General features: G+C 38.3%; 1 protein-coding gene across 5 annotated transcripts in view; it reads left to right on the forward strand.

The window, feature by feature from the left end:
* Nucleotides 1-26,499, forward strand: part of CTNND2 (catenin delta 2) — a 637,790-nt gene that overhangs the window by 321,730 nt on the left and 289,561 nt on the right. For all 5 annotated transcript variants that reach the window (XM_066559759.1, XM_066559767.1, XM_066559780.1 and 2 more), the window contains 2 exons: nucleotides 14,864-14,898; nucleotides 15,391-15,507. In XM_066559759.1, coding sequence (XP_066415856.1) covers nucleotides 14,864-14,898; nucleotides 15,391-15,507 — 152 coding nt within the window. The remainder of the gene's footprint in view (nucleotides 1-14,863; nucleotides 14,899-15,390; nucleotides 15,508-26,499) is intronic.

Below are 26,499 nucleotides of genomic sequence, written 5' to 3' on the forward strand. Positions count from 1 at the left end.
CTAATCTGAGTAAAATCTGAATCTAAAATCTGCTTAGGAAGAAATAAAAGGATCCATTAATTGTTTGCAATAAATATATTTATTCACTGGATAAATAGTATTTGAGATTCCAGTGTGCTCGGTCTTGTCACAAGTTCCATTAAATGCTTATTGTAATAGGCAGGAGATGGGAGGAGAAGATAGTAATTCTGGAAAAAAGGAAACAGAACAATATCTAATAAAAAAACCCAAGGAACTCATGTAAAAGGTTTTCAGCTCTTTGAGTAGAGGTGCTGGGTAGCAGGAACATAGAAGTTTTGGGTTGGAGTGAAGAGGAATTAACTAGGCAGTCAGGCCACCCACCATGTGTACAAACACCGTGGGCCGTAGGAGAGCTTTCCCCTCACATAGACATACCAGGGAATCCTCGATCCTCTTCTACTACTGGTGATGTGCTCACTCATGCACTTCAGTATTTCTGGATTCTGCCCAGCACCAGTTCAGCTCACCCTGTGAAAGGGCAGGTGAGGGTGCTGGCTGTCACACCAAGGTCACCTCTTGTCTGTGTGTCCAGCTCTGTGCTCTGCAGCTGCCTGGAACTGACCTGGCACACAGGGGAGTCACTCAGTCATGGAGTGCAACCTGGATTCCTGGGTAGGTTATTTTAATTATGTATTACTTCTTGAAAGCGCTTCTGCTCTTGTAAAGAGGACTTCACTGAACATGTCAGTCTTGAGAAGGCAGTCTTTATGTGTAAGATGGAAATTTTAAAGGTGTTATTGGCTCACAGTGCTGCAAAAGAACAGGTTTTCAAATTTTTCTTTTCTTCAGTGGTGAAAACAACTAGACTAGACAAAATGACTAGAAAAATAGGACAGAAAACTTTTGGCCGCTATTAGTGTGCATCACTGACATTTCACATGCAATTTTTAATAGTATTTAGTTTCAGACGGAGGTCAAGAAGTCCAGTCTTATCTAATACCAAAGGACTGCTTTAATACCTTTTTTCAGGTACTGATCTTGCCTCATTTTCAAAATGCCTGAATTTGTCTTGCATACTTCTGTGCAAAACTGAATTCCCCCAAGACTGACTTCTGGGGAGTGCTGGGTTGTGTCTCACTTGCTCAGCTTCAGTTTAACATTGCCAATTGTCTCTTGTCTGGCTCTGTTTATGCACAGTGTTTGAATCTTGTACTGTTTCTCACTTTCTTTTTGAAGCTATTAACTTGGCAATGTCATCTGATAATGGGTCAAATGCCCAATGGAATTCCAGATGTATTAGATCTACTTTTCTTTTTATTTTACTCCATGAAAGAAATTGTGCTCTGTGAAACCTTAATAAAATCAAGTGCATTTACTTCTTTTCCTTTTAACTTATTAGCAAATTTTGAACTTTAGAAGCCAGCCTAGGCTTGAGTTGACAGTTTTGATTTTTTCCTCCTTTCTTAAATAGGTATGATATTTTGTAATGTCTGTTTAGAAATTGCCACCCCCAGCTTGATGGAATAACAAAATTTGTGATTACATCTGCTTATTTCACTTATGGACTGGACACAGTATAGTTCATCACGGGACATTGAGTATACTGTATTATTAAATTTCTCCTTACCATTATCCCTGAGTAGAACACCATTCTTGTTGAAAACAGGCCAGATAATGCTTTTCTCTGTACAGATCACTTCTATTCCAGTTCATCCTAACATCAAAGCTGTTTTGCATTGAAGTCTAAACCACCTAGTTGTTGTGCACAGAGTTGTATTGAACTATATTTCTCAACACAAGAAATTGTTGGAATTGAGATTCTTAGAATTTTGTTTATCAGTGGGTCTTTTCATGTTTTCTTCATAAACTTTTTGCTTACTCACTGTTTTGGGTTTTTTTTAAACAAAAGAAAAATTAAGATCTGGATACAATTTTTAACAATTGAAGGCTAGGAATACCTCCCACCAGCACTCATTGACCTGGCTTTGAGCAGAGGTTTTGCTACATGATGAGCAGTAAAAATTTGTCTCTGCTCTTGACACTGACAGCCCTGAAGCTAACTTGCAAATACTGTTCTTCCTCAAAATGGCCACAAAACTCACGGTACTCTTCAGTAAAATTATTGTTTTCAACTCTTAGCTTTAGCATTTCTGTACTGTGAAAAATTAATTTTGTGAAGTCTAGAACAGATTTTATGTGATTCATATTCAGAGAGAAAAAAAAATCGGTTTCCTTGCTTTTCATATTAGCTCTGTTTTGCAGTGAGAACAGATTTAGCTTTTTGATTGGACTATTTCCAAGATGCACTGAATAATATAAAATCTCAATTTTACAATCAGCTTTTAAGCCTAGATTAAGATATTCAGGGAGAAAGAAGCTAAGAGAGTTAGTGAATGATGGCATAACTCAGTTGACAACCCCTTGAAGTTTCATTTAGTGTAATCAGAGAAAAGAAAGCTTAAAATAAATGCAAAGCTGGTAACTTCTCTGTATATGTAGAATTTCTGACCATGGAACATGGTGATTTAGATGGGCATGAAGAGGAAAATATTACTTAGTGGCATGAGCTTTAGTGAAAACTAGTGGGATTCTGGATCTACGTGGCATGGGAAAGAAAAAATTTTAATTAATTGTTTTGAACAAGTTACGTTGAGGCATCCTAGAGAGGGATTTGCTTAGGTAGCCAAGAACTCAATTTTCTTATGGTTCAGTAACCTTTTCACCAAAACAAAGAACTTTCAAAGAATTGTATCTGGCAATGTAAAGCTCAGCTAGTTATTTGAGATCTGGGTTTCATTCCCTTGTCTACTGTTTCAGCAGAGTCAGCAGAGAAAAGCAGTGATTTTATTTAACCAAATATGGTTTAACATTTTTCTGCATAATTGTGCAGACTTTATAGAAGGTATTTGATGGTCCTGTGCACAGGATGAGGATCACTGCCCTATCTTAATGCTTTAAAGTTTTACAACTTTCAAATTTGAAGTGCTTTGAGGACTGCAGTCGGTAGAATTTTGTTTTATCAAACAAGCCATCTCAGCAGTTGAATTCTTTTATTAAAATGTTCTTAGATGTGAACTCAGGTGCTACCATAAGTGACAGACTAATTGGTCTCTTAAATATTTACAAGTGATAAAAGCATATAGCTAAGCCGCCTGCGTTGTTTTTCAATGCAACGTGAGAACCTGTAATATTTGGGAATATAGTCACTTCTTTAATATTTGCCACATTTGCATTTGCAAACTTTACAATAAATAAGTAACAGACAGCTTTCACTACTTTTCCAATTTACACTCTGCTTTGTCTCCCCATTTTGTGGGGAGAAAGATGGTCTTTTTTGCAGCTTAATGGAGCAGTGATATGGAATTCAAGGGTATGCTTTTGTTTTTAATGATTATTGGTAAGATTGCCCAAAGCAGGCCACAAGAGTTAGGAAAAAATTTGCAATTCAGCTGTAGCAATATCAGCTGCATGGCAATAGGTGCAGATGGGGAATTTGGTACTTGCTTCAATATGCAGACAGTGAGCAATAGAGGGGTTATAGAAAAGCCAAAAAGAACAAAGAAGTGTCATGTAAAATTTCCAAAGCTGACTGAGCACTTGTTTTTGGATCTGATCAGAGTTTTAGTCTAACTCTGGCTACTGGAGTACATCCCTTCATGGCTTACCTGGTTGGCAAACCTTCGGGACTGGATCAGAACATAAAGTTTTGTTGCAAAGTAATTGCAACAGAAGTAATTCAGTATTGAAATGTGTAGATTATATATTAAATTAAAAGATTTAATATTTAACTGTCTTGTAACACTTCATGTTCTGGATGTAAAGAATATAAGTAGAAAGATGATTTCATCCTTTTGTTAACAAAACAAAATTTCAAAGGATTGGTTCAGTTGTCTAGTAACTTTCACAATATTTTATATTGTAATAGTCTTCTAAGAATAAAGATGATTGAAAATAATATTTTTTTCAGCATCACTAGTATGATATCTGTAAGATATTTTCTTCTTTATTCTAAAAAAATATCCTTTTACTCTTTAGGAATATTTTTTTAATGCCTGTATATAATTTTTAAAAATGCAGCATATTTCTTACATCTGTCTTTGCTAAATGTCTGACCTATGAACCTGGTTTTACTTGTGTCGTGTCTCCTGTGTTGTATTCCTTCTGGTAGGCAATGAATAATGGAAGAAATATTATTTTCATAGGGAACTGATTCTTGTTTTCCCCTCTGCACCTTAGTCATGGAAAAAGCCAGAATAAAGACTCTGTGCTTACAACAATGCTCCCAATCTGTCTAAAGGTTGCATTTACTTTTTGTCAGCTTGCATTAATATAATTTTAGTCATTTTCAGTAATAAATGTGTGATTAAAGGTTATCCATATAGCTAAGTAGCTGTTAATACCATGTGCCATTTTAGTTGCTTGGATAATTTGTCAACTCTATATATAAACAGACAGTTTACAAATAAGAACTTTCACTCCTGTTGTTAAAATCATAAACCAATAGCAATTTTTCATGGATTGATCCAGCTGCTTATCACCCACCTAACAGACTCAATTACCTTTATATTAATCTAACATTTTAGGTTAGAAAGTAGTTTTCTCTTGCCTTTATGTTCATCCACTGAAATGTAAATGTTCCACTCATCAGTTCTTGCATACATTTTTCTTGGTACTGGCTGCTTCTAGAAAACTCTGTTGCCTGTGTTTCTGGTGGTATCAGTTATGTGTGGATACTGCTCTGTAACAATCATCACTTTGGCCGCATCACAGATTAAGGTTATTTCAAATACAGAACTGGAGGCACCATCCTGGGCTGCCCTTCAGTTCCTTGAAGCTGGAACTAATATCAGCTCCTTCTAATAAACTTACCAACCAGCCTTCTAAGAACAGAGTGAGTATAGTTTTCACACCTCAACTCAAATTGTGTGGGATTGGCTGCTTCTGTGATGTTTTAATACATTTTTTAAAGTTCCATCAAAAATTTCAGTGACCAGCTTGAACTTGTTTGTCCTTGTCCCATATGTGCTTCCTCTATTTCTTTTTCTCCTGTTCTTCAGCCTTGCTAAATTATAAAAGCCAGATGTGCTCCCTTCTCAGACTTCAATTCTTTCATCTTAATTCACCAAATTCTTCTGATTTCACCTTTTATCAGTCTTTATTTTCTCTATTAAAAAAAAGATAATTAACTGAACAAATGCTGAACAGCAGAATACTGATGGAGTCTCCCACGTGCCTTGCTAAATTACATTCAGGACAGTACTTCAAAAGTAGCCCAGCTTTAAGTGGGGACTGGACCAAATGATGCCAAATTCTCCCGTAAAAAAGATCAACAAAATCTTTCCTGCTTCCTGCAGAATCTGCTTCTGTTTCATGGGAGGGTTTCATGGGAGTGTTTAATGAGAGTGTTTCATGTTCACACATCTGGTGGAGAATATGGAAACAAAAGACAACCTATAAGGTGTGGGTGACCACCATGCAGTCTCTTCTGTGCCAAATTCAGACAATATATTGACACTGAGACTATTCTTTGTTAGTTACAGGGGCCTTCTGACCACTGTGGAGGCACAGTAGGGGTTTGCTTCTTGGCTCCAACAGGCATAAGCTGCAGGGAAGGAAGTAGCTAAATAAAAAGAAGAAACATCCTGGTTCTATATTTTCTTCTGTAGAGGGGAAAAAGAATGCAAAGACAAGGAAAGAATTGTTTACAAGGAAAGAGGTGGAGGTGAGAGCCCTGTGAAGGGAGGTTTCTTGGAAGCAGCTGGGTGAAGCTAATGGGAAGAGGCTGTAAGGGAGAAGAGCTGGGGCGGGCTGTGATGTGTGATTTCACAGTGACAGGCTCTGTGTTTGTGTATTGGGAATTTCCTGCATGGAGTACACTTTCTTCAAGGTAGAGGCCGTCTGGCTTCTGTCTGCTTTATTTCCCTAAGGAAGTGCTGAATTTAAAATGAATCATCCCTTCAAAACATTGAGAAAATCCCTTTCTATTATTTACCAAGGACAACACAGAACAAATATTGTAGCTGAAATAGTCATATAAAGTGTGATCATACTTTACATAATTTACCTAGAACAATGGTCAGCATGAGGCTCTCAGCTTAATCTTCATGTTAAGGATTAACTCTTCTGCAGAAGGAATATCCTTGTGCAATTTGTTGGTATTGAAAAGACAAGGAGCTTCATGTTACTAGTTCTGTGTCTTTTTTACCTGCTCTAGCAGTTAGCTGTCCCTAGGAAAAAAAAAATTACAATGTCTTCATTTACAGAAGTGGGTTTCCTTAAAGGAATTTCATGTACATTACACCATATACATTTGGAAATGAATGTTATGGTACCAAGGACCAGAACCAAAAATGCACTGAAAAAATGTGTTGTAATTCTTATTTGTAGGTGACTGTCTCCACGCATCCATGGTTTGAGTTAACACCCAAACCACAGTGCTCATACAATGCATAGGGAACTATGTGCCTCAGAAAAGAATCAATCTCGTATTCACTGAATGTTTCTTACCCAGCATCAAAACACGGGTTGTTTAAGGCACCTTACAAGAAATTCACTCTCGCTCCTTGGTCTTCGGTACCTTTTTCTGCTCCACTGGGAAAATACCTTTCCTCAGTGCTAAAGTGTGCACACTTTCCCTGAAGGCATCTTTCAAAACTTGGTGTGAAGGAAATGTAGCTGTGGTGGTGTCTTTTATAATGGAGTTTCTTAACCAAAATAATGTATTGTTTTCTATACAGAATAGAAGTTTCAATAGGAAAGACAGAGAGTAGCCCAGTGGTTACATTGAACTTAATCACTGCTTTGATTTCTCACAAAATATTGTAACTGGTTCCATCACATTGTGCACGACTGCTTAAATAACTAAACTTTTGGAATAAGAGGGAGGAGGGAATGAAGAAACTAGACCCCACTTTATCTTTTAGGGCATGGTACTGTTTTCTTTAAAGCATGGCAACAACTATCCTACTTTTTGTGCAATGTTGTCAATAAGGCATGCTTGAAGAACACAGTTTTATGGGTACTGATAGGCTGTGGTGTGATTTAGACACCAGACTGCTCTGTTGCCTTAGGGCAGAGATGATTCTATCTATCCACTATTGATTTCTCTAATTTGCCATTTCTGATTCTATTTTAGATGCTTATTGAGTTTGGATCAGATCCAAATACCACCACTGGGACTGAAGGAATATCACAGTATGCTGCTGTCTAAACTGCTCTGCTGTGTAGAAGCGGCAAAAATTTAAATTTTAAGATGGCTGACCAGTGAGCTCATTGCTGACTGAGGAGGTGAAGGAGAGAAGGAAGAGCTGAGCTCTTCCCCCTGGGATCCAGAGACAGAGCTCACCCAGGAACAGTTTAAAGCTGTGTCAGGAGATGCTCAGACTAGGCATGAAGAAGCATTTCTTTACCAAGAGAGTGGTGAAACACTGGAGCAGGCTCCTAGAGAGGTGCTTGAGGCCCCAAACCTGTCAGTTTAAGAAGCTTTTGGACAATGACCTCAATAATCTGCTGTATAAGCTTCAGTCAGCCCTGGAGTGGTTAGGTATTTGGAGTCAATGGTCATTGTAGGTTCCTTGCAATTGAAATATTCTAATTCTATTCTCTTCTAAATGTGTTCCTGTGTACCTATGTTCAGTTTGGGAAATGAGCTCTTTTCTCAAATAAAAACAGGTTTGAAGCAAACCAGAAGAACTAACATTATTAGCAGAAATCCAGCCTTGAGCTAATTCCTTCTTATTGTGAACCATCATCCTTTTTCTTAATTAATTAATAATGGGAAATTACAAAATTAAGTAATTTGGTTTGATTTTGGCTTCTCTAAATAAGAACAGAAGAGTGGCTGTATTGATTCAAAACTGGGGTCTATCCAGCCCAGTATCCTGGCTGGAATGCTTAAGGGCATGAAAGGGACATCAGGGGAAGAGTGAGAACAGGGCAATCACACGGTGCTTGTTTCCCTAATGTTGTTGCTGTGTCCAAGTTTAAAGTTAAATAAATACACCAAGTACCTATTGCCCTCTAAATTCTTTTCCTTAGAACAGCAGAGCTTCGAAGGCTTCCACTCTGAAGGAATTCTCTGTGTTCACTGTCATGCCAGGTCTGTCTGCGGAACTGAAGCTAAAGGAAACTGGCTGGTTGCAAGTGAAGTAGCAAGTGTTCTCTCCCTAGGTGACCAAGTCAATTCAGAACTGAAGTAAATGGGTTTTGGAGGGTTGGTCTGTGTGAAATTAATTCAGTAGCAAAATAAAATTTACTATCATTGATGGTCTTGTAGACCATTTCAGGAGTGATGGTCAAAAACTATGGGGAAACAGGCTGTGTTATGCTTTGTCCATTAAATAACAGCCTCTGGCACCTGCTTTGCAAGCCCTTTAGCAGGGCACTGTGTGGAATGCAAGGCTGCTGCTGCCTTTCCATGCATGCTGTGTACTTGAACAGTGTTCTTAGTGGTGTAGCACCTGAATTTTAAATCACATTTAAAAATGAAGAAACAGAACACTTTTATTAAGCACAATCAGCATAAGGAAATTGAATATAAATAGGACCAAAGCAGTGCAAAAATTGTTTTTAAAGGAAAATCATGTAAATTTCTGCAGGTATTAAATGTAGAGGAAAGCATTGATTCTTGAGACCTGTTTAGGAATTTGGCTGCAAATATTTCCCTGTATCATTGGAAAGAAGCACAAAACTTTCACAGCACAGCCACAAAGTTCTGCTATTGATTTCATAAAAAACCTAGGGAATAACAATCATTTTTCTATGAAAAAAAATTAGACAGTTTTCTTTCCCTGCAGGAACTTGAAGTGAGGCTATTCTAATAAAGGTGGGAATTAACCACCTGAATGGTTTCCTGGCATCTGCAGCTAAGAACTTTGTCATCATCCTGAAAATCAGTTTGAAATTTCCAAGGTATAAGAAAGCAGCCATCAGTAAAATATGTGTGGGTTTGTGGGGGTATTGTTTATTTATTTTGGTTTGTTGGACTGGGTTTGTTTTGTTTTTTTTTTTTTTTTTCATTTTCTGGGATCATTGTAGGGAATTGGATGAGGTTTGTTGGAACATCAAAAAAAAGGACTTCTTGATAGGGCAGCCAGGTTGATACCACAGCTGACTAATAGAGTGCTATTCAATATTTGAGAGAACCTACAGTGTCACATTTATAGAGATGAAGGGAGTGCCTACCAATGTCATAGATTTTGATGTTATTTTAAATTGGCCTCAAAACCCAAAAGTTGCTCTTGAGGATTGTTTTTTATTATGGCAATTTATTGAAGGGTTGGTACTTTTTTGCAGGATTATTTAATGTAAAATTTATTCTTAGGTTGTTTGGTTTTTTCCCCCACCAGATAGTTGACACTAAAAGTTGTTTACTATTTTGCAGATAACCTAAAATGTACTGATGATTTAAAATTTGCTTCTCCTTTGCTTTAGATGGAATATTAGTTTTTCAGCCTCCTTGCTTTTTGTGAAATGCTTCTGGATCTTTTTTCTTCCACCTTCCACAACAAAAAAACAATTTTAAAATCAATGAGACAATATCTGCCTGTAATTATATACAGCAATGGTTGTGTAGCTCCATTGTCGAAATAATTTAAAAGACCGTGTGCTGATACAACTCCTTGTAAAATCCTTTCGTAGCTTTTCTACAGTAGTGTTATATATAATTTCATTAGTTGTTTTAGATATAATTTCATTAATTGTTTTAGAAAACAAGAAAAATATTTTGGTGTAGCAGATAGCTATAGCACTTTTTCAAAAAATGAGTGACAACTGTAAACTGAATGACTTCACACTAAGGAGAGGCACACAAACATTTCTTGGGTAATTAGAGGAATACAAAAGTGTGAATTTGTCCTGGCAGCCTGTATGCAGACTCAGTGATAAAGCAAGGAGTGTGCCAGCAACAGTGAATGAAAGAAACCCTACCTCCCTTCCCAACAAGAATTGAGTTGCTCTGCTGTGGTGTTCTTCTGGGGAGCAGCAAGGCAATGAATAACCATAACTGCTTTGGCCTGCTGTGCATGTGCACTGATGTATTTTGGTGCATGTGGTAAGAACAATGAATTTCTGCAGGCTGCATAGTAAATACCATTGCTGGAGAAGGGTGTGCAGGGCAGTGGAGCTCCTTCTTGCACTGAATGGTTCTGAACCTATCAAGGTTCAGAACCATTCCTCTGAAGTGGGCCTGGTCTCACATTAGGCCATGTAATGTCTGAAACTAAACCCAAGGGATGCTGCAAGTACTGCTGTGGCCAGGTAGTGTGCAAAATGTGTCTTGGGCTGGGGTTTAGTGTAAATTACCTTTGCCTACCATTGTCCCTGCTGCCAGTGCCACAGGCACACATCCATCTTCCAGGAGTTCAGCTGAGCCCAAGGTGCCCTTGCTGCTTCCCAGCACCTGCTTTGGAAGTGAATCTTTGGGTGTTTGGGTGTTCGTCCAGGCCCTAACAGCAACACAGTCTGGGGGTGTCTCAGGCAGCGTTCCTTCTGCCAAAACACTCAATAGCATTCCCCACCTCTGGGTTACCTCCCCTGACGACTTTGGTTGCTTTTATAGAAACATGGCTGGTGAATGTTGTCCAGAAAAGCATTATTTTGGTGTCATGTGGAGCATTCACTGCTACACCTCCAAAACTGCTTTTGACTCCTGTAAATTGCTGGGAGGGGCATTTGATGGTCTTCTGTAACTCACCTTGCTATGTAGGTGCTGGCTGATCTTAACATGGTGGATTCCTATCAAGTCCATCATGAAGGGGCACCCGCTTCTTGTTTAACTTGATTTGAGGCACAGGAAAAATGAAGGCTCCCTGGTTTGTTGCTTGTTTATGGACAAACTGTAGGTCAGTCTGGGATTTTTCTGTTTGTGCCTGAACAGGGATGAACTTGATGTACAGAGCTGCTGGTAATAGTCAGACATCCTCAGTTGGCTGTAGAAAATACGTGTTTTTGCAATGCTCTGTGCTGCTGCTGTTCCCTCACTGTGCAGAGGCAGGTAGAGGTCCCCACGTGATGCTCCCCAAAACGAGCTCCCTGCAGGGTGCTGTGCTCATTTGCCTTTCGCCCTCCTCATATGCAAGGGCACACACAGAGAGTTCTCACTGCTTTGGTGCTTTTATGGCATTTGTGTGGAAATGGGAATGTGTGAGTTCAGCTGGAATCAAGATGACTCTTCTGTGGATATTTACTTCCCTCATTCTTGCCTAGGGAGGTAAAACAATTTTTACTGGAATATTTCCTTTCCTAGGTACTTATTAAAGGTAAAGCTTTAAGCACAATGTAGTGCATCCTTACAGAAGATAGGTTCATTAGCTTAAACATTAACATCAAGAACTAAACATATAACAATATTCTTCTTAGTGTTTTGCTCATATGTTTGGGTTTTAGCATTATCTTCTCATTCTTAAGTTATTCAGCTTCCTTGAGATTTTCCTTCAATACATTGAGTTTTCCAAAGGCAATATAAGCATAGAAGAATCAGGTTTTGCACAGCTGAATAGTGATGGAGGATTCTTTCTGTAAGTCAGGTAGAGTTAATCAGAACAGTAGTCTTATTTATACCTAGAACATTTGAACTACAAGTAGGATGCACTGAATACCAAAAATAAAAGAAGAATAAATAAATTACAATTATTCTTCCAAGTTTGGGTTAAGGGATGTAGTAGTTCTACCTGCTTGAGTTCTCAGGTCAGTCGTTTTTTATGGTAGGATTTTCTAATGCTGTACCAATGTAGTTCAAGTTAAAATCCCTCCCTCAAACTCTTAAAGTGGACTCAGGTTCCCATAGCTCAGAACAGATTGATAAAGAACTTTATTGCTCATCTAGCTCAGTCAAAGATACTAATGTTTGCAAACTTACATAATGAGGCATAGAAATATTGAGAAAAGTGGTTGCTAATGCATTTTTTCTTTATAAAAAAATATGAAGCAAAAATACATTTTGCTGAACATGCTGAAAAAAATTATTAGGACGATACTTCTGTTAATTATTGGTTTTTTGTCTTTTCATGTATATGATGTAACTATACAGTCTATTGTACTGATCTCTTGTGCAGCTGGGAAACACCAGAAAGAAAAGGACAGAAAAGTGTGCCCTTTTATTCACTCAAGCAGATTTGGCACAGTTGTGACACAGCCTAAAGGCTTCCTGCACAAATAAGTCAGGTTGCTTCAGTCAGGAATCTTTTTCAGGCCAAAAGCAGGGGAAGCTCAGTTAAAAAGGGGAAAAAGGAAAAATAAAGAGTATTTAGATTAAACCTATGGCAAATTCTAATAAAGTTTTCTAGTGAATGTTTGTTTAAATGTTTGTTTGCAAGGCTCTGGCATTGAATTGCAACCAAGAAAAGGCAGCTTCAATATCCAACTGTACTGGATGGTTATAAAGCTAAAGAACATGAATTTAACTAAGGAAAACAGCACTCTTTCCATACCAGAATATACTGATATCTTTGTAGGAGCAAATACAACTTCAATAGAGAATCATAGAATGTTTTATGTTAGAAAAGACCTTTGTGACCATCAAGTCCAAGCATTAACCCAGCACTACCAAGTCCACCACTAAACCATGTCCCCAGGTTTCACATCCACACATGTTTTAAATACCTCCAGGGATGGGGACTCACCACTGCCCTGCTCAGCCTGGTTCATGTTCCATATGCTGAATAAGAAGGTAGCATTAGGATAAAAATTCTGATGGTGTTTCTGCCATCATGACTCTAAAAGCTACATTATTTATTGAAAGACCATTACAGTACTGGTGAGGAGAAGCATGACTAAAATTGGAAAAGTCAAAATGGAGTGAAAATTCATTGTGATCCTGAGATTAATATGGATACTGTTCAGTGTTTCTGTGGAAGTCAGACAAGTGGTATTGAGGATTACTATGAATCAACCATAAGTGATTCATTGAACATAATGACCTTTGTTAAGTTTTGTACAAGTTTGCTACTTAAAATGGGCTAAGCTGGAATTCCTGGAAGTGGTAATTTGCTCTTTACGCATGACTTGATTTTCTTTTCTAACTTAATTGGATGAGGTGGCATATGCTTTTACATCATGGTGTTCTTGCCAGCAACATCTAGTAATTCATTCTGCCAGCAAGAATGCCACCTGAGATATTACTTTTTTTCTGGCTGTTGAGGTGATATCTGTCACAAAGAAATCTGGATACTGGAAGAGGGACTTTGGAGTGGAAAGTAGTACATTACTTATTATGGATTGTGCTAATTACAGAAGGGAAGATTGCTCTCAAGTCCCAGTATGTCAGATGAAGCTGCAGTTATTTAGTACATCTGAAGATCAGACAAAAGGAATGTAAAATTGGAAAAAGTGTTATTTCAAAAAAAGTCACTGTCCCTAGTCACCACTAGGACTTAATTTCAAAGGTAATTTAAATTAATTTCATCCAGTTCAACACTTTGCAGTTATTATTGTTTGTCTGAGGACTCTGGCAATGCCTATCTTCAATATTGTTAATTTCAGTGGACTTGAATGCAAGAATTTTAGTTCACTATCTCATCAAAGGACTGGTTTCTTAATCTATAACATCTCACTACTGTGAGTCAATATAAACCACAGACCGTCAATATTAGGAAATTTATGATGATGTATAGATTTGAACTTGCCATGTTAACATTTATGATGCCAGGTAGAAATTAAAAGTTCTTTTAGAAATAGTTTTGTGTAAATTAGACAATAATTTTTTTTTTAATACTATCAAATCTGGTAAATAATTTGCATAAGTTCTTTACTGTAAAAATAGACTTCCACAAGGAAGAATTTAATTTCATTTACATTACTATTGTTCAGAACATAGATAGTAGGAGGTATACTGATATATTCATAAGTGATCCAGCATTTGCTGGGAAGAGGGAAAACAATTAGAGATTTAAATCCTTTTATTAATCCAAAAGAGCATTTTGTCTCAACATCATAAAATAAATGAAAAAATAAATTGTTGGAAAAGTTAAAATAATTTCAGTCTTTGTTTTTTTCTTTTTTTTTTTTAACTTATGAGTGCAACAGATAATGTTGTTCTCCCCTGAAAGTATCTTACAAAAATGTACAGAAAAATCTTTTAGTCATAGATGTAATAATCAGTTCACTATTATCAAAAGAATGGGTAGCACTGAGTAACTTGAATCCTTTTTGTATTCTCGTCATGTGAGAAAAACCTATATTGAAGCATAAACAGAGCATGCCTTGGAGGAAAGTGTAGTCATTGCCTAATTGAATATACAATTTATTTTATCATTCATTTGAATGTATCTTTCATTTTATTGGGAAAAAAAAACCCTACCTAATCCATCCTCTGGTGTGCATGCTCATTATTTTAAAATTAAGACCTTCTGTTGCTTAAGTGCTTGTACGTAGAAGCACAAACACATCTAAATTTACTCTCCTGTGTAGGTCAATTGAATTAACTTGGCTGCACATTTGAATAATATAAAAATGCACATAATAATCAGTAGAACCAGGACTCGTAATTTCTTTCAGAAATCACATGTAACTATTCACTTGAGAAAGCAATTTATAATTTTCTTGATAAACATGGAGAATCAGACAAATGAAAGGATCCAAAAAGTTGAAGAATGCTAATGATTTTTTGAAATAGTGTAGTTTGTATATCAAGACCAAGACGCCAATTTCTATATGCATGATTGAAATTACTTGATAAAGAAATAAAGATGCTTCCCTCCAGCTGAGTGAATGATGTCATTAATTAAAAAAATATATATGTCATTAATTAAAAATATATATAAAATTATGTATTCTAAATACGTTTTTTATTCTTAAGTGTCTTCTCTTAAATCAGTTCCTTCAGAATAGATTTATATCTGAATATTCATGGCACACTACAAAACAATTTAATTAAAAATGATCACGTTTTTCTTTCTCTTTCCAGTTCAACAGAAGAGCAGTTTCACTGGCAAACACAAGGTAATGTACCTATGTACATATATGTATCACTTACATTCTCTCCCAGAAAGATCATTTTTACCTAAAGAAGATGGAGGGAGAAAGCACATTCGTGTATGTGGAGGTTTTTGTTGGGGTTTTTGTGTGTTTTTTCTCATTGCTAGTGGGTGAAAATTGTACTTAAAAAGTGACAAGATTTGGCGAAAGCTTTTAGGATTGACAAAATTACACTGAAACTAAGTAGAGTTTTGAGAAGGTGCATTGCTAAATATGTGTCTGGCTTTTTTTACTACTAGACCTAAATATTCTCATTTTGCTTTTATTAATCCAAGGCCACACTTTCAAAGGATGGCACAATTTTCAGTATGGCCAGCGTCCTGGGAATGTGTGGCCTCCATTCCTTCATCAGCTGTGAATGCTTAGTCACATAAAACTGGTTTTAGCTTTTGTCTTGTATATGGCTTTACCTTTTTGGCCTTCTTTTACGTTTTTATGTTGTTAATTTCATTACAGATGGTCAGAAGGATATAGAAGATGAACTCACCACTGGTCTGGAGCTGGTGGACTCCTGTATTAGATCACTGCAGGAATCAGGGATACTTGATCCACAGGATTATTCAGCCAGTGAAAGTAAGTTGCTAGAAATATATTTTCTAGAACTCAAAAATTTCTTGCTTTAAAACTGAATGCATGTCTTTAAGTGCTGCTAGTTTTTTGGGGGAAAAACAAGCACATGAAATATATTTTAAGGAAAAGATTTTCTAATTGCAATGCTGCTGCACTATACTATAAGGTCATGTTACAAAACTTCAGCATCGCCACCATAAAAACATAAAACAACCATAAAAACAACATTCAAACAGCAATTTTTCACTATCCAAAGGTAATAAAATGAAACATACTGGGTGGCTATGAGGAAGTCTGATTGTAACCACTTGGCCAGGTAGCTGGTAACTCCTTACAACTAAAATTTTCTTGTGGACACAGAGACAGAAGTAAGTGAACTTAAAGATGATGCACAGAAAGGCAGCTGGAGCAAAAATGTGAAGTCTTGTCTCCAAGGCTGGCTCACTGGTCACTTAGCAGCTATGCAGTGAGTGGATGGATTGTTGGCTAGAACCAGCCACTGGGGAAGGGAATCAAGGCTACACAACAGCAAAAGTGATCAAGGGACATGCCACTCAGTGTGTTTGTAGAGCAGATGTCTACCGACAGTTGTGCTCATGAGTCATACCAAGACTGTTTTCCAGCATGTTAACTGGTCTGTTATCAGATGTAGCACTAGATGATGGAAAAGCAGGTTAATTCCCTAGATTCCTTTCTTTTTTCTCAGGCTCCTATCTCATATTCTGTCTCCATCTGCCACAATATAAACCCACATTCACTTCTCTGCAGTTCCTGACACTGGCTTTGCTTTTTTTTAGTATTCCTCTACATCTCATTCCCTCTTTCTCAGTTGATCCCTGCTACCCAGTACCTTCTGACTGAGTCACATCTTTGGAGGTAGCTGCCCAAATTCAGCTTTCTTGATATCAAAAGGGAAAATCTCCCCTGCATCTGATGAAGTTGATGAACTGTGACAGCCACCTTCTTCAAAGCATCTCTAGCAATGACAAGTCATCACCTGAAATATGATCATCAGGTGACAGAAGGAAGTCATTGCACATTGGATACAGAATTTTATTTTTCCAGAACACTTTTCATTATTTTAAAACAAGGTTTGCTGTCAAATTAAAGCTGACAATCCTGGGACAGTAGAAAATGTTTCATTTTTCATGTGCACAAGATTTCTGGGCCAACAGTGTCACTAACACTTTTGTTATGGTTTTGCTTAATCTGAACACAGTCTGTATGATTGACATCTGTTAAGATGTTGCTTGATCTGAACAAAATGGGGAAAATGATGAAAAAATGTAAGCCCTTGGTTTTTTCTTCATTTGGGGGTGAGGAGAAACAAAACAGACTAGCATGATAAGGATTGCCTTCAAAATGTGATACTGTGATAAAAAGATTAAACTGAGTAGATGGCAAGAGAGGAGATTGAGAGCAGAGTGGGGCCAACTTGTATGGAGAACTGCCAAAAACTGGCTTAAGAGATGGAAACTAAGAGAAAAATATTGGAGAAAGATGAAAACAGTACATGGAATGAATTCTGTGTACATGAAAAAAACTAAAGACATTTCTGGGGAGCATCACAATAAGCTAAAAGACAAACAGGAATGCAGATAGATAGAAAGAAAAAGAAAGAATGTGGGCAAATGGAAAATGGGGATGGAGAAGAAGAACAATAGAGATGGATTTGTAGGGGATCATCAGGAGAGGAACTGAGGTTTGTTGAAGCAGGAGGTCCATACAGAATATTGAAAGCAGAATTTGCTTGGCTGGGTGATTTGTTTTTGGAGCAGGAGCTAAGTGCAAAGAAAGGGGACAACAGGGTGATGAGAATGACAGCCCAGAAAAGGAAAAGTGGTATCATTATGGACAGGACAGTAGCTGTCCTTAAACATAGGTTTGGAGAGAACAGGCAGGTGCATGTGCTCACAGGGAAGCAGGCTTCCCTACAGGGCTGCAAGCTTGATCTTCTGCATTGTCAGGAAATATTTATAAAGCCTTTTGTCACAGTGCCCTTATTCCTCTGCTCTGGGCTCAGCTTGTAATAAAACTAGATTGCTATTTGCCATTTATGGGTTTAATTAAGAATCAGATCTATATGCCAAAGCTAACAGTTGCAGCTCTGTTAATCACTCATAAATATAATTAGGATGTCATATTCTGGATTTTTTTTTCTGGTTTGGAGGTCTTTTTTGAATTTCGAGTAAAATGTTACGAACACATCAGACAGGTAAAATTTTACTGTGTTTTAAAAGTCAAAAGTACAAAAGTCAAGACTGTACAGCATAATTTGAATTTCTTATGAATTCATTAGAAAACAATTATTATCATGCTCTATTTTGTACGTTTTCTATCCATGCCTAAGTTACCCCAAGTTGAGGCTCAAATTGCAACAGCACACTAGAGGGGAGAGTGCTTCTGACTTCTGTAAGCAACGAGTAGAACACACATACACAATGAAAACAAAAGTCTCATATTTACTTCATATTTTGTTGTGTCCCTCCTTTGTGCCCTAGAGCTTTCCTGTTATAGTTGTAAAATCATTCAAAGTATTTTCTGCTGATACTTAGTTTTAGGTGTTCCCAGTTAGGTGTGCTGAGAACAAACTGTTGTAACAGAACACTGTGGGAGCACAGTCTCAAATATTTGAAGCATAATACAAAAAGGAAGTTTAAAGCCCACTCTGTAATGTCTCAAACCAGTATTTGCATTTCCTAGACACTTCAGTTCTTAATCCTTTCAATTTTGAAATAGGAAATGAGATCTATATAAATGTCTCACTTTACAGGTATTCCAAAAATCACCATTTGTGATGTATCTGAAGTAAACATTGAGTGCTGTAGAATTATCCACCAGGATGCTATTGTTTGTTTTTTCTTTGTATTGAACATTTTTCAATGGAGACCTGATGTGGTGCAGTACAAACCACAGAACCATTTTGCATTGTGTGCACTGGCCATAAGGACGGAAGGAGGTGAAGAGCGATGACTCAGAAAAGGAAACTTAGTCTGGCATTTTCTAACTTTTGAGATCCCAATTTGAGAATTATACTTTTGTTTACTTCTCTGCAGTTTGGCTGCAAAACTGAAAACTGTATTTTAAGTAACAAGACTGACTCTGAGGAGAGCATTTCCTGCCTGCCACGCATTTGAAGCAGATTTTTTGAAATCATCATATGAAAGCCTGCCCAGTGATGTGACCACAGCTTCCTTTTCTGAACTGTGTGCATCTAGTCTAGTGACTTAATCTATCAGTAGCCCTGCCTTTGGAGAGGATTAGTGTGTCTCTACTCAGAATCTTTACAATTTGGTTTCACGCACTCTGATTTTCTCAGGCTTAATTGTAAAAAGTTGTCACATAGCAGTGAGCTGTTATAATACTCTAAATCCCAAATATCACTTCACATGTGCTATTCCTTTAGTAGCAAATAAAAGCTATGAAAAAAAGGCTAATGGGACAAGTCACATGAAAGGGGCTTACACAGGAGGTCCTCTGGATTGCTAATAGAGATGCTCACTAATTATCTTTACTGAGTGTGAATCAGCAAATTTAAAAAACCTTAGGTATATAAAACTTCTTTATTTGGTGAAATGAAAGCAGAGTGGTCATTGCTTTTAAAGTAATTATTATCAGACAGGCAGATTTATAACTGCTGCAAGCTCTCATACAAGCTTCCTGTGGTGGAGCTGACCCTGGGACAAGGTTATATGCCACCAAGGAGAGCTCCTGCACTCTCCCCCACCTCTTTCTTGTGTCCCAACTCAGTGTTAGTTGTCTTCCTCAAACCATGTGCTTCCAGCTACAATTGACAAAGAGTCGGGAATCTTCCAGAATTATGCAAGAAACTGCATCTGACTGGAGCCCTGAGCCTGCATCTCCATGGTCCAGTTCCCCAGACTGCAGTGATTTCTCATTATCTCTGTGTAGCTCTAGATCTGTCAAGACTGTGTCACTCCAGGTTACATCAAACATGTCATCGTTTTGTGGCCTCAGAGGGGCATTCAGCCTGTCCTGAGCGTTCCTGGGGATCATCAGCAGAACAACAGTGGTCCACACATCCCCCCCCGTCCCCGAGGGAGGGCACATACAGCTCCTACTGGTGTCAGCAGACATAGGTACAGAGGGTCCAGGGGTCACCCTGAGGGCACTCAATCCATCCTCCTCCCTGCCCCTCATTGCTGTAACACCCAGCTTGCCTGGCAGCTCCTCTCTGAAAACATTTCTTCCTTTTGCCATTACTTTTTTCTAACAGGAACTCAAAAGCACTGCTTTTGCATAAATGAAGATAAGTGACTGTCACTCTGAATAGGGTCAGGGGAAAAACCAGAGGTGTGAGAGCCAATGTAGTCACGTATAAGATGCTGGAAACAAGTCATGGAAGAGGGATGGGAATGCACAGTAACTGCAGGACCTGGAATGACTGGGTGAGGAAGCATGCAGAGGAACAAAATTTAGTTCAGAACAGAGTTATCTCATTAAGGATGTTTCAGGAGACACAGCAATACTGAACAGTGAATGTAGCTCAGGAAGGGTATTTTCATGGCAGAGTGGTTTAATCTAGTGAGGAAAGGCATGTGAAAATAAATTTTGTGATGGCTGAGTATGCACTGTGGAGACGAAAAGTTAATATTTCTGACCAGAAATCTTGGAAAAATGCAGGACATTATTTCCTCTCCTTCCCATCACTGCACCACTGTCTCAAAATCACACAACTACTTCAGATCCATTCCTTTTACTGCCTTGTCAATGCATCTCCTTTTTTGGTTTTGTTTTGTTTTTTTCCTTTTTTCCACTCACATTATATGTAAGAACATTTGAAAAGGTGGAAACCTGCATGGAAAGAAAGAGAGTAAACACAGATATACAGCTGTCTGAGTTAAGAAGATTGGTTGCTGAGGACATTTGTCGTTAAGGTTTAATAAGGTTGCAGTCTGGCCTGCAGATGAGTGAGAAAGGTCCTGATGAGCTGCCTGAGGCCCCCAGATGTTCATCCTCTGTGACAGAGAAACTGGATCCTCTAAGCAACTGTTAAGACCAAACTACCTTTTCCTGATGATGTCTGTAAATTTGCAGTTTACAGATGGGTAGTGTAGGGTAAAAGTGGAACAGGAGGAAAAGTTGGTTCTATATTTCTTTCCCTTCTATTAGTTTCTCTGTCCCCCTATTCCTGTGGGTCACTAGCATGCCACATTAGAGGATTGACATGACACTGTCATCAAAACAATTTCTGAGATAATTAGCTGAAGCTCACTGAGTCTTTTCAGAACACACTGCATCCTTGCAGTCTACAGCAGTGGAGACTGTCAGTGGTTTTTCCTTCTGTGATGGCATTAGCAAAAGGGGGGTTTGCAGACTTCTAAGATTACTGAGCAAATCCATTGGCACTTTCTTCCTAGCTTAAACCACAGGCTCAAATGTCTGCTAATACAGAAGTCTCTAATTTTAATTTATCTGTTCTTAAATCTTCCACACTTTTTCCTTTGCTTCAGCCTCCACAAAATAAACATAGGACCGGTCTTTAAAGGATTATTGGGCAGATTTATGAAGCTTTCGGTGTTTATGTTTCTAACTGAAACAGAATAATTTCATTATTTTTCACTTGCTTCACCACTTCATTTGGCAACCTTCCTTGTTTGCTCTCTAAATCAACAGTACAGACTGTAGGAACAGGGCTCTCATTGACATGGATCAAAAAACTTCCTGGATAGTTCTCCTAATTGTCTTGATATTTTTTAAATGCTCATTTTTAATTGCAGTTTTTAATTTTTTTTAGAACAAGCAGTTTCTATTAGGATTGCAGTTTTTCCCACACAACACTGCCAGTACTCCAGATGAATTTTTTTCCCCACATTTTCTGGATACATATTTTTATTTATGTCTGTGACCCTGTTGTCCTGGTGCTCAGGATTAATTGCAGAATTCAGAGCACTGATAAGGGAATAAATACAATGCAGATTTAATAATGCCATCTTCTTGGCTGAGGCCATTTCATAATGCACTTCACAGATGCTACATATTGACAGAAATGCAGGCAATTTAGAGTGTCCAAGTTCTTCTAGGGAAGAAAAATAATGGTTAACCACTCTGGTCTCAATCCCACAATATATTAACTATTTTAGTCATTTGAAACTATTTGTCCCAAATGTAGCACAAACAGGTAGAAGTACCATTTAGATGCTGGGGTTTTTTCCATCTGAAGAATGAATTATGTTACAAGAGCATTTTACCACATGAAATTATATACAGATGTCACATTAGACAGATGTGGATTTCACTTAAAACCCCTGTCTAATTGTCAGGCTGAAAAGGTAGGCTAAACTCTTAATTTATTTTCTTAATTCACTTTTGTTTCAGCAATTTTTTGTAATAAGAGAGATCCTCCTTACCCAGTGGAAACAAGTTGTCCCAGCTTGAAAAAAGCACTCCTTGTTCAACCTGTATGATTTTCAGCTTTTATCAGCTGATTTTATTATAGGTACTGAAAATGGATTGAAACAAAAAGGCTCTATTTACACAATGAATCTGTAAAAGGATGTCTGTTTTCCATCCCATAGCTCTTGCTTTGTGAAATTGCCACCTGTCAGATGGCTGGACATGCTCAATGAGATGAAATTTGGCAACAGTGGACATCACAGTTTTTGACAGATGAAGTTATTTCCATTTCATTATCTGCTCTGAGAGCCAGGGCTATCCAGTTTAGTCATTCTTTGTGCACACAAAGGAGGTGTCCTTGTGGGATCTCCTGGTAAACATACACACTAATAAAATCACGTGCTCTTTGAGTATGTTTCCAAGCTGAAAAACCCCTAGGAAGTATGCATGCCCCTCCTTCATTTCAGGATCAGAGTCTTAGGAGTAGAAGTGGCATAAATGCCTAACACAGGCTACACTATCTTTCTGTCTGCTGCATTAATGCAAACCTGGCAGTGTCTGATTCAAGCATTCATAGCTCCAGGTAAATCTCTCAGATCATGAAGTCTGATGAAATTTTGATTTTTTAGGGAAACTTCTGTCAGGATTGTAATATATTTAGGGTAAATATTTATAATTGGACATTTTGGATGCCTCTCTTTACTCCATTCATATCTTCTAAAACAAGATTTCGGCCAATCTTCGCTTCAAAACTTTGGGGTTTTAAAGTCATCATTGCCCAATTTGTAATGGAGTAAATCTCTGAAAGGGGAACACCATTTTTCAAAGGTTGGTTTTACAGTTGTTCATTGTGTCATTGTATGTTATCACAGAGAAAGTTGTAAGGGAATCATCTCAACTGTGAGTCAAATTCAGTCTTTTAAAGTAGTTTTTAAATATGTATATTTATTAGAAATGGGGATAAGATATTGTTTCCTTTACCCATCTCCCCTTTTTGGCCCTAGTCACCCTAAGTGTGAGCATGAAATAACAATTCAGTCATTTAACATTGTAATAGCCACTGGCTGATCACAAACAGAGACCTGCTTTCCAGGGGCAATCCTCAGCAGGAGATGAATGTCTTTACCAAATAGCTGACAATGAAAAGCTCCTGTAGATTCATTGCTACACCCCACTAAGACATTAGGATTTGATGAAATGAAGTCGGCTCTAGTGCTGCTGAGAGCCAGCTCTTACATCTCAGCAGCAGTGTTTACAGCCAGTGCTGCCTCAGGAAATGCTCCACCAGCACTAAGCATCCTTAGCTTGGACTCTATTGAATATTTTCCTTCTCTGTAACAGGCAGAGCTCAAAGGCATTGAGAATAGGCCCAGAAGAAGAGATGTAGCTCAAACACTGCCATGCAGTGCTACATCACCTCTGCCCTTCTGGGTATCAGGATGGTATAACAGGCACATCTTTGCGACTGACATACCGCATCCTGGTAAATTCATGTCAGTGTTCTTACTTTAGGTGCATGAGGGAAGTTTTCCTTTTTGGCTGCTTCCCTTATGCAGGCAGGAGAACAGTCTTAGGAGTAGAGTCACAGTATGGGCTTTAACCACCAGTATTCCTGACAGACTTTGGTGTCTACTTCAGGATGGACTCAGGTCCAGTTACTCTTTGGTTTGCTGCCTGTCTTCAAGTTCATGTGTGATTGTTGCAAGCAGGAAACCTGGTGAAGGCTGAATGGACTATCAGTGTTCAGGGAAGCAGTTTATGCTCTCCCTGGTTTCCTCAGAGGTGGTACAGAAGTTGCTGTGGGCACCCTCCTGTGCAGGGCTTCAATCATCTCAATTCTTCTGCTGCCCTTCCGCAGATTGGTAGGTGCCTGGGTGAATTTACAGGCTTCTAGGGGGAAAGCACTAGAAGCTACTGGCAGAAGTGTTGTTCAAAACTTATAGCCCAGTACATGCCCTTATTGTTTGACCTGAACTTCTGCAGGCTGCCTCTTGCAATTTCCTCTCCTCAGGAAGTTCTCCAGCTGGAGACACTCACACCATCATAACATCCAGCCTTCTACCTTCCTGTGCTCTCTTGCCTTTTCTTAGTGCACCATCTTTCCCTAAACCACCCATTTCTGTCTTACCACATCCTTGTCTTTTGCATCCTTTCTTGTTTAATTCACATCTTTTCTTTTATCTTCTTCCTTTATCTTTTATTTTTTCAGATGTCATGCAATAAAGCCTCAGTGCTTGTCCCCAAAACAGATGATCATTCATCCTCAGAGAAAAAAAAAAATCCATCAAAACTCCCCAAAACCCACACACATTTTCTGCATATAAGTGACCTTGCCCTCCTGACTTTTCACATGCTTTCCCATTAACTAGAAGCAAACCCAGATTGTGTATTGCTGTGTCAGAGGTAGCACTATGAGAACATTGCAACTAATGAATTTCTAATTTCCCTCAATTTCTGCACAGCAGCCTACAGGCTGAATTTTTGTTTCAATGTGCTGTGACCTGTAACATGGATTTTCTTGGAGTTTACTTATATCTGCAAGATGAAACGTGTTTATATACAAATTCCATACTGATATCACAATACTACTTTATATCTCTGAACTTGTCCTGTGACAAATCTGATTTTGGTAGCTGGTGTCATTTAATACTGTGCAACTGACTTAAAATCCACGCCTAAGGAAAACAACCCCTTACAATCTAGTTTTAGTACTGTAGTACAGAAGAGTAAAAAAAAAAAAAAAGCAGTAACAGCAGGTAAAACATACGTGGAGGGGGGAAATGGAAAGATGAGAGTCAAGACGAGGACAGCAGGAACAATTAGTGGCAATGTCAAAGATGGATAGGAGGTAATGATCAGTTTGTAATGCTTAGTCCTGTGTCAAACACAAATCCTTTACAGGCAACCAGGTGTTTCCTCATCCACAGCAGGAAGCAGCTACTGAGACTCGTTAGGAAATGACAGTGACTTATAGTAGCATCTGTAGGAGCAGAACAAAGAAAGGCTCTTGGCATGCGAACCCAGAGCGCAAAAGAACATCAGTAAATATTGTGCCTGTAGTACGGGCCAGGAAACAAATGCACCCACATCCCCACGACAGACTGATCAACCACTCACCCCGCTCCTGCCTCAGTGGCAGTGCCAGTGCCTGCACACTCGGCTCAGTCAGGAGTGCCAAGAGCCACATAATTCTGGGATCTGCTGATGCCAGCTTGTGAGCATAAGCATTGTGGAGAGGCAGCCCTGAAAAAAGAGGTAGTTGGCTTGTTAGCCTATGGGAAATGATGTATGTGGAAGATAAAATTTTGGCAGGTATGGATTTGGGTTTGATTTCTGTTGTGCTACATGCAGTTTACACAGCTCTCAATCAAGTAGGATTTTTGTGACTTTTGTGGTAACGCAGATTAGGGAGCTGCTTCCGTTTTTTCCATTCTGGCCTTATAAATGGAGAAATGCATTTTCTCAGGACAGTGTGAGAGCAGAGAATGGTGCACATTTGTGTGGACACAGAGAAAGAAAGCAGAAGGGTATACTTTCTGGTTTATGGCAGAGGAGGTTTTGGCAGATGAAAAAGATCGTAATAAAATTTTGACCTTTTTGACTTACTTTTTAATTGACTTCTGCAGCAGAGCTAAACACATTCTGAACTGCCTCACCTCAGAGACCAAATAGTCATTTTCTTTTGTGGACAGAAAAGATTCAGGATTTAAGCCTGTCAAAGGTCTGGAAAAAATGGAGTTCTACTTTGCACAAGAAGAGGAAACCTGTTTTGTGCTAGTAGTTAAGTTCATAGAACAACATAATAGTGCAATAGATCTGCTGATATTTTTTGTATTAGATCCATATATCTGTGAGGGGTTTTATAGGCTTTTATAATCAGAAGCTGTTGGGCGCTTTCTTTTTTTTCCAGCAGTCTAATTTAGGTCTATCAGAGGAGATTTTTCTGTTGGTTTTCTTTCCAGATAATGCATTCAGCTTCCATGTGCATCATGTTTGTGGGATGTCTATAAACATCTGATTGTATTTCCTAGTAATAAAAAAGGAACACATTAGTTAAGTACTATTGATGGCAGTTTTAGGCTGTGCTAGGCACAGAGAATGACTAGAAACACTTGATGCTCACAGCTGGTTTTCATAGGTAGAAAACACTTCAAAAAATTAGGATTTAATAATCCAAAATATGTTCTTAAAGTAGTCAGCCCTTTTTGTTCCTGTAAACAAAGCCCACGCACCATTTTAAATATAGTTATTCCTTTAAAAATGGGACACTGATAATGAAAACACAAATTAAAAAATGACAGTTTTTAATGCCAAAACCCAATGTTTCTCAAATGGAAAGATGGCAGTTCCTTCTGAGTTGGAGTTTCCTGTCTGTGTTGCAACATGCAGTGCCTCTTTCTGTACACAAGTTTCTTCTTCTGGTCACATTCACAAATGTATCTAATCCCATGAAGGAGCCCCACTCAGGTACTGTTCTCCTGTAGTTCCACAGTGATATTTTAATAGAGAGCATGCTTCTGTTACACTGAAGTGTTCTACCACTCCTAGTGTTGCACAGTGTCACAGAAGCAGCATCAGAAAGGCTTGAGGATATTATTTTTCCTCTTTGAGTCTTCTGTAATGCAGAAATGTAATTTA

This window comes from Molothrus aeneus, chromosome 1 (assembly GCF_037042795.1).
Source record: "Molothrus aeneus isolate 106 chromosome 1, BPBGC_Maene_1.0, whole genome shotgun sequence".
In the NCBI taxonomy this organism is placed as follows: domain Eukaryota; kingdom Metazoa; phylum Chordata; class Aves; order Passeriformes; family Icteridae; genus Molothrus; species Molothrus aeneus.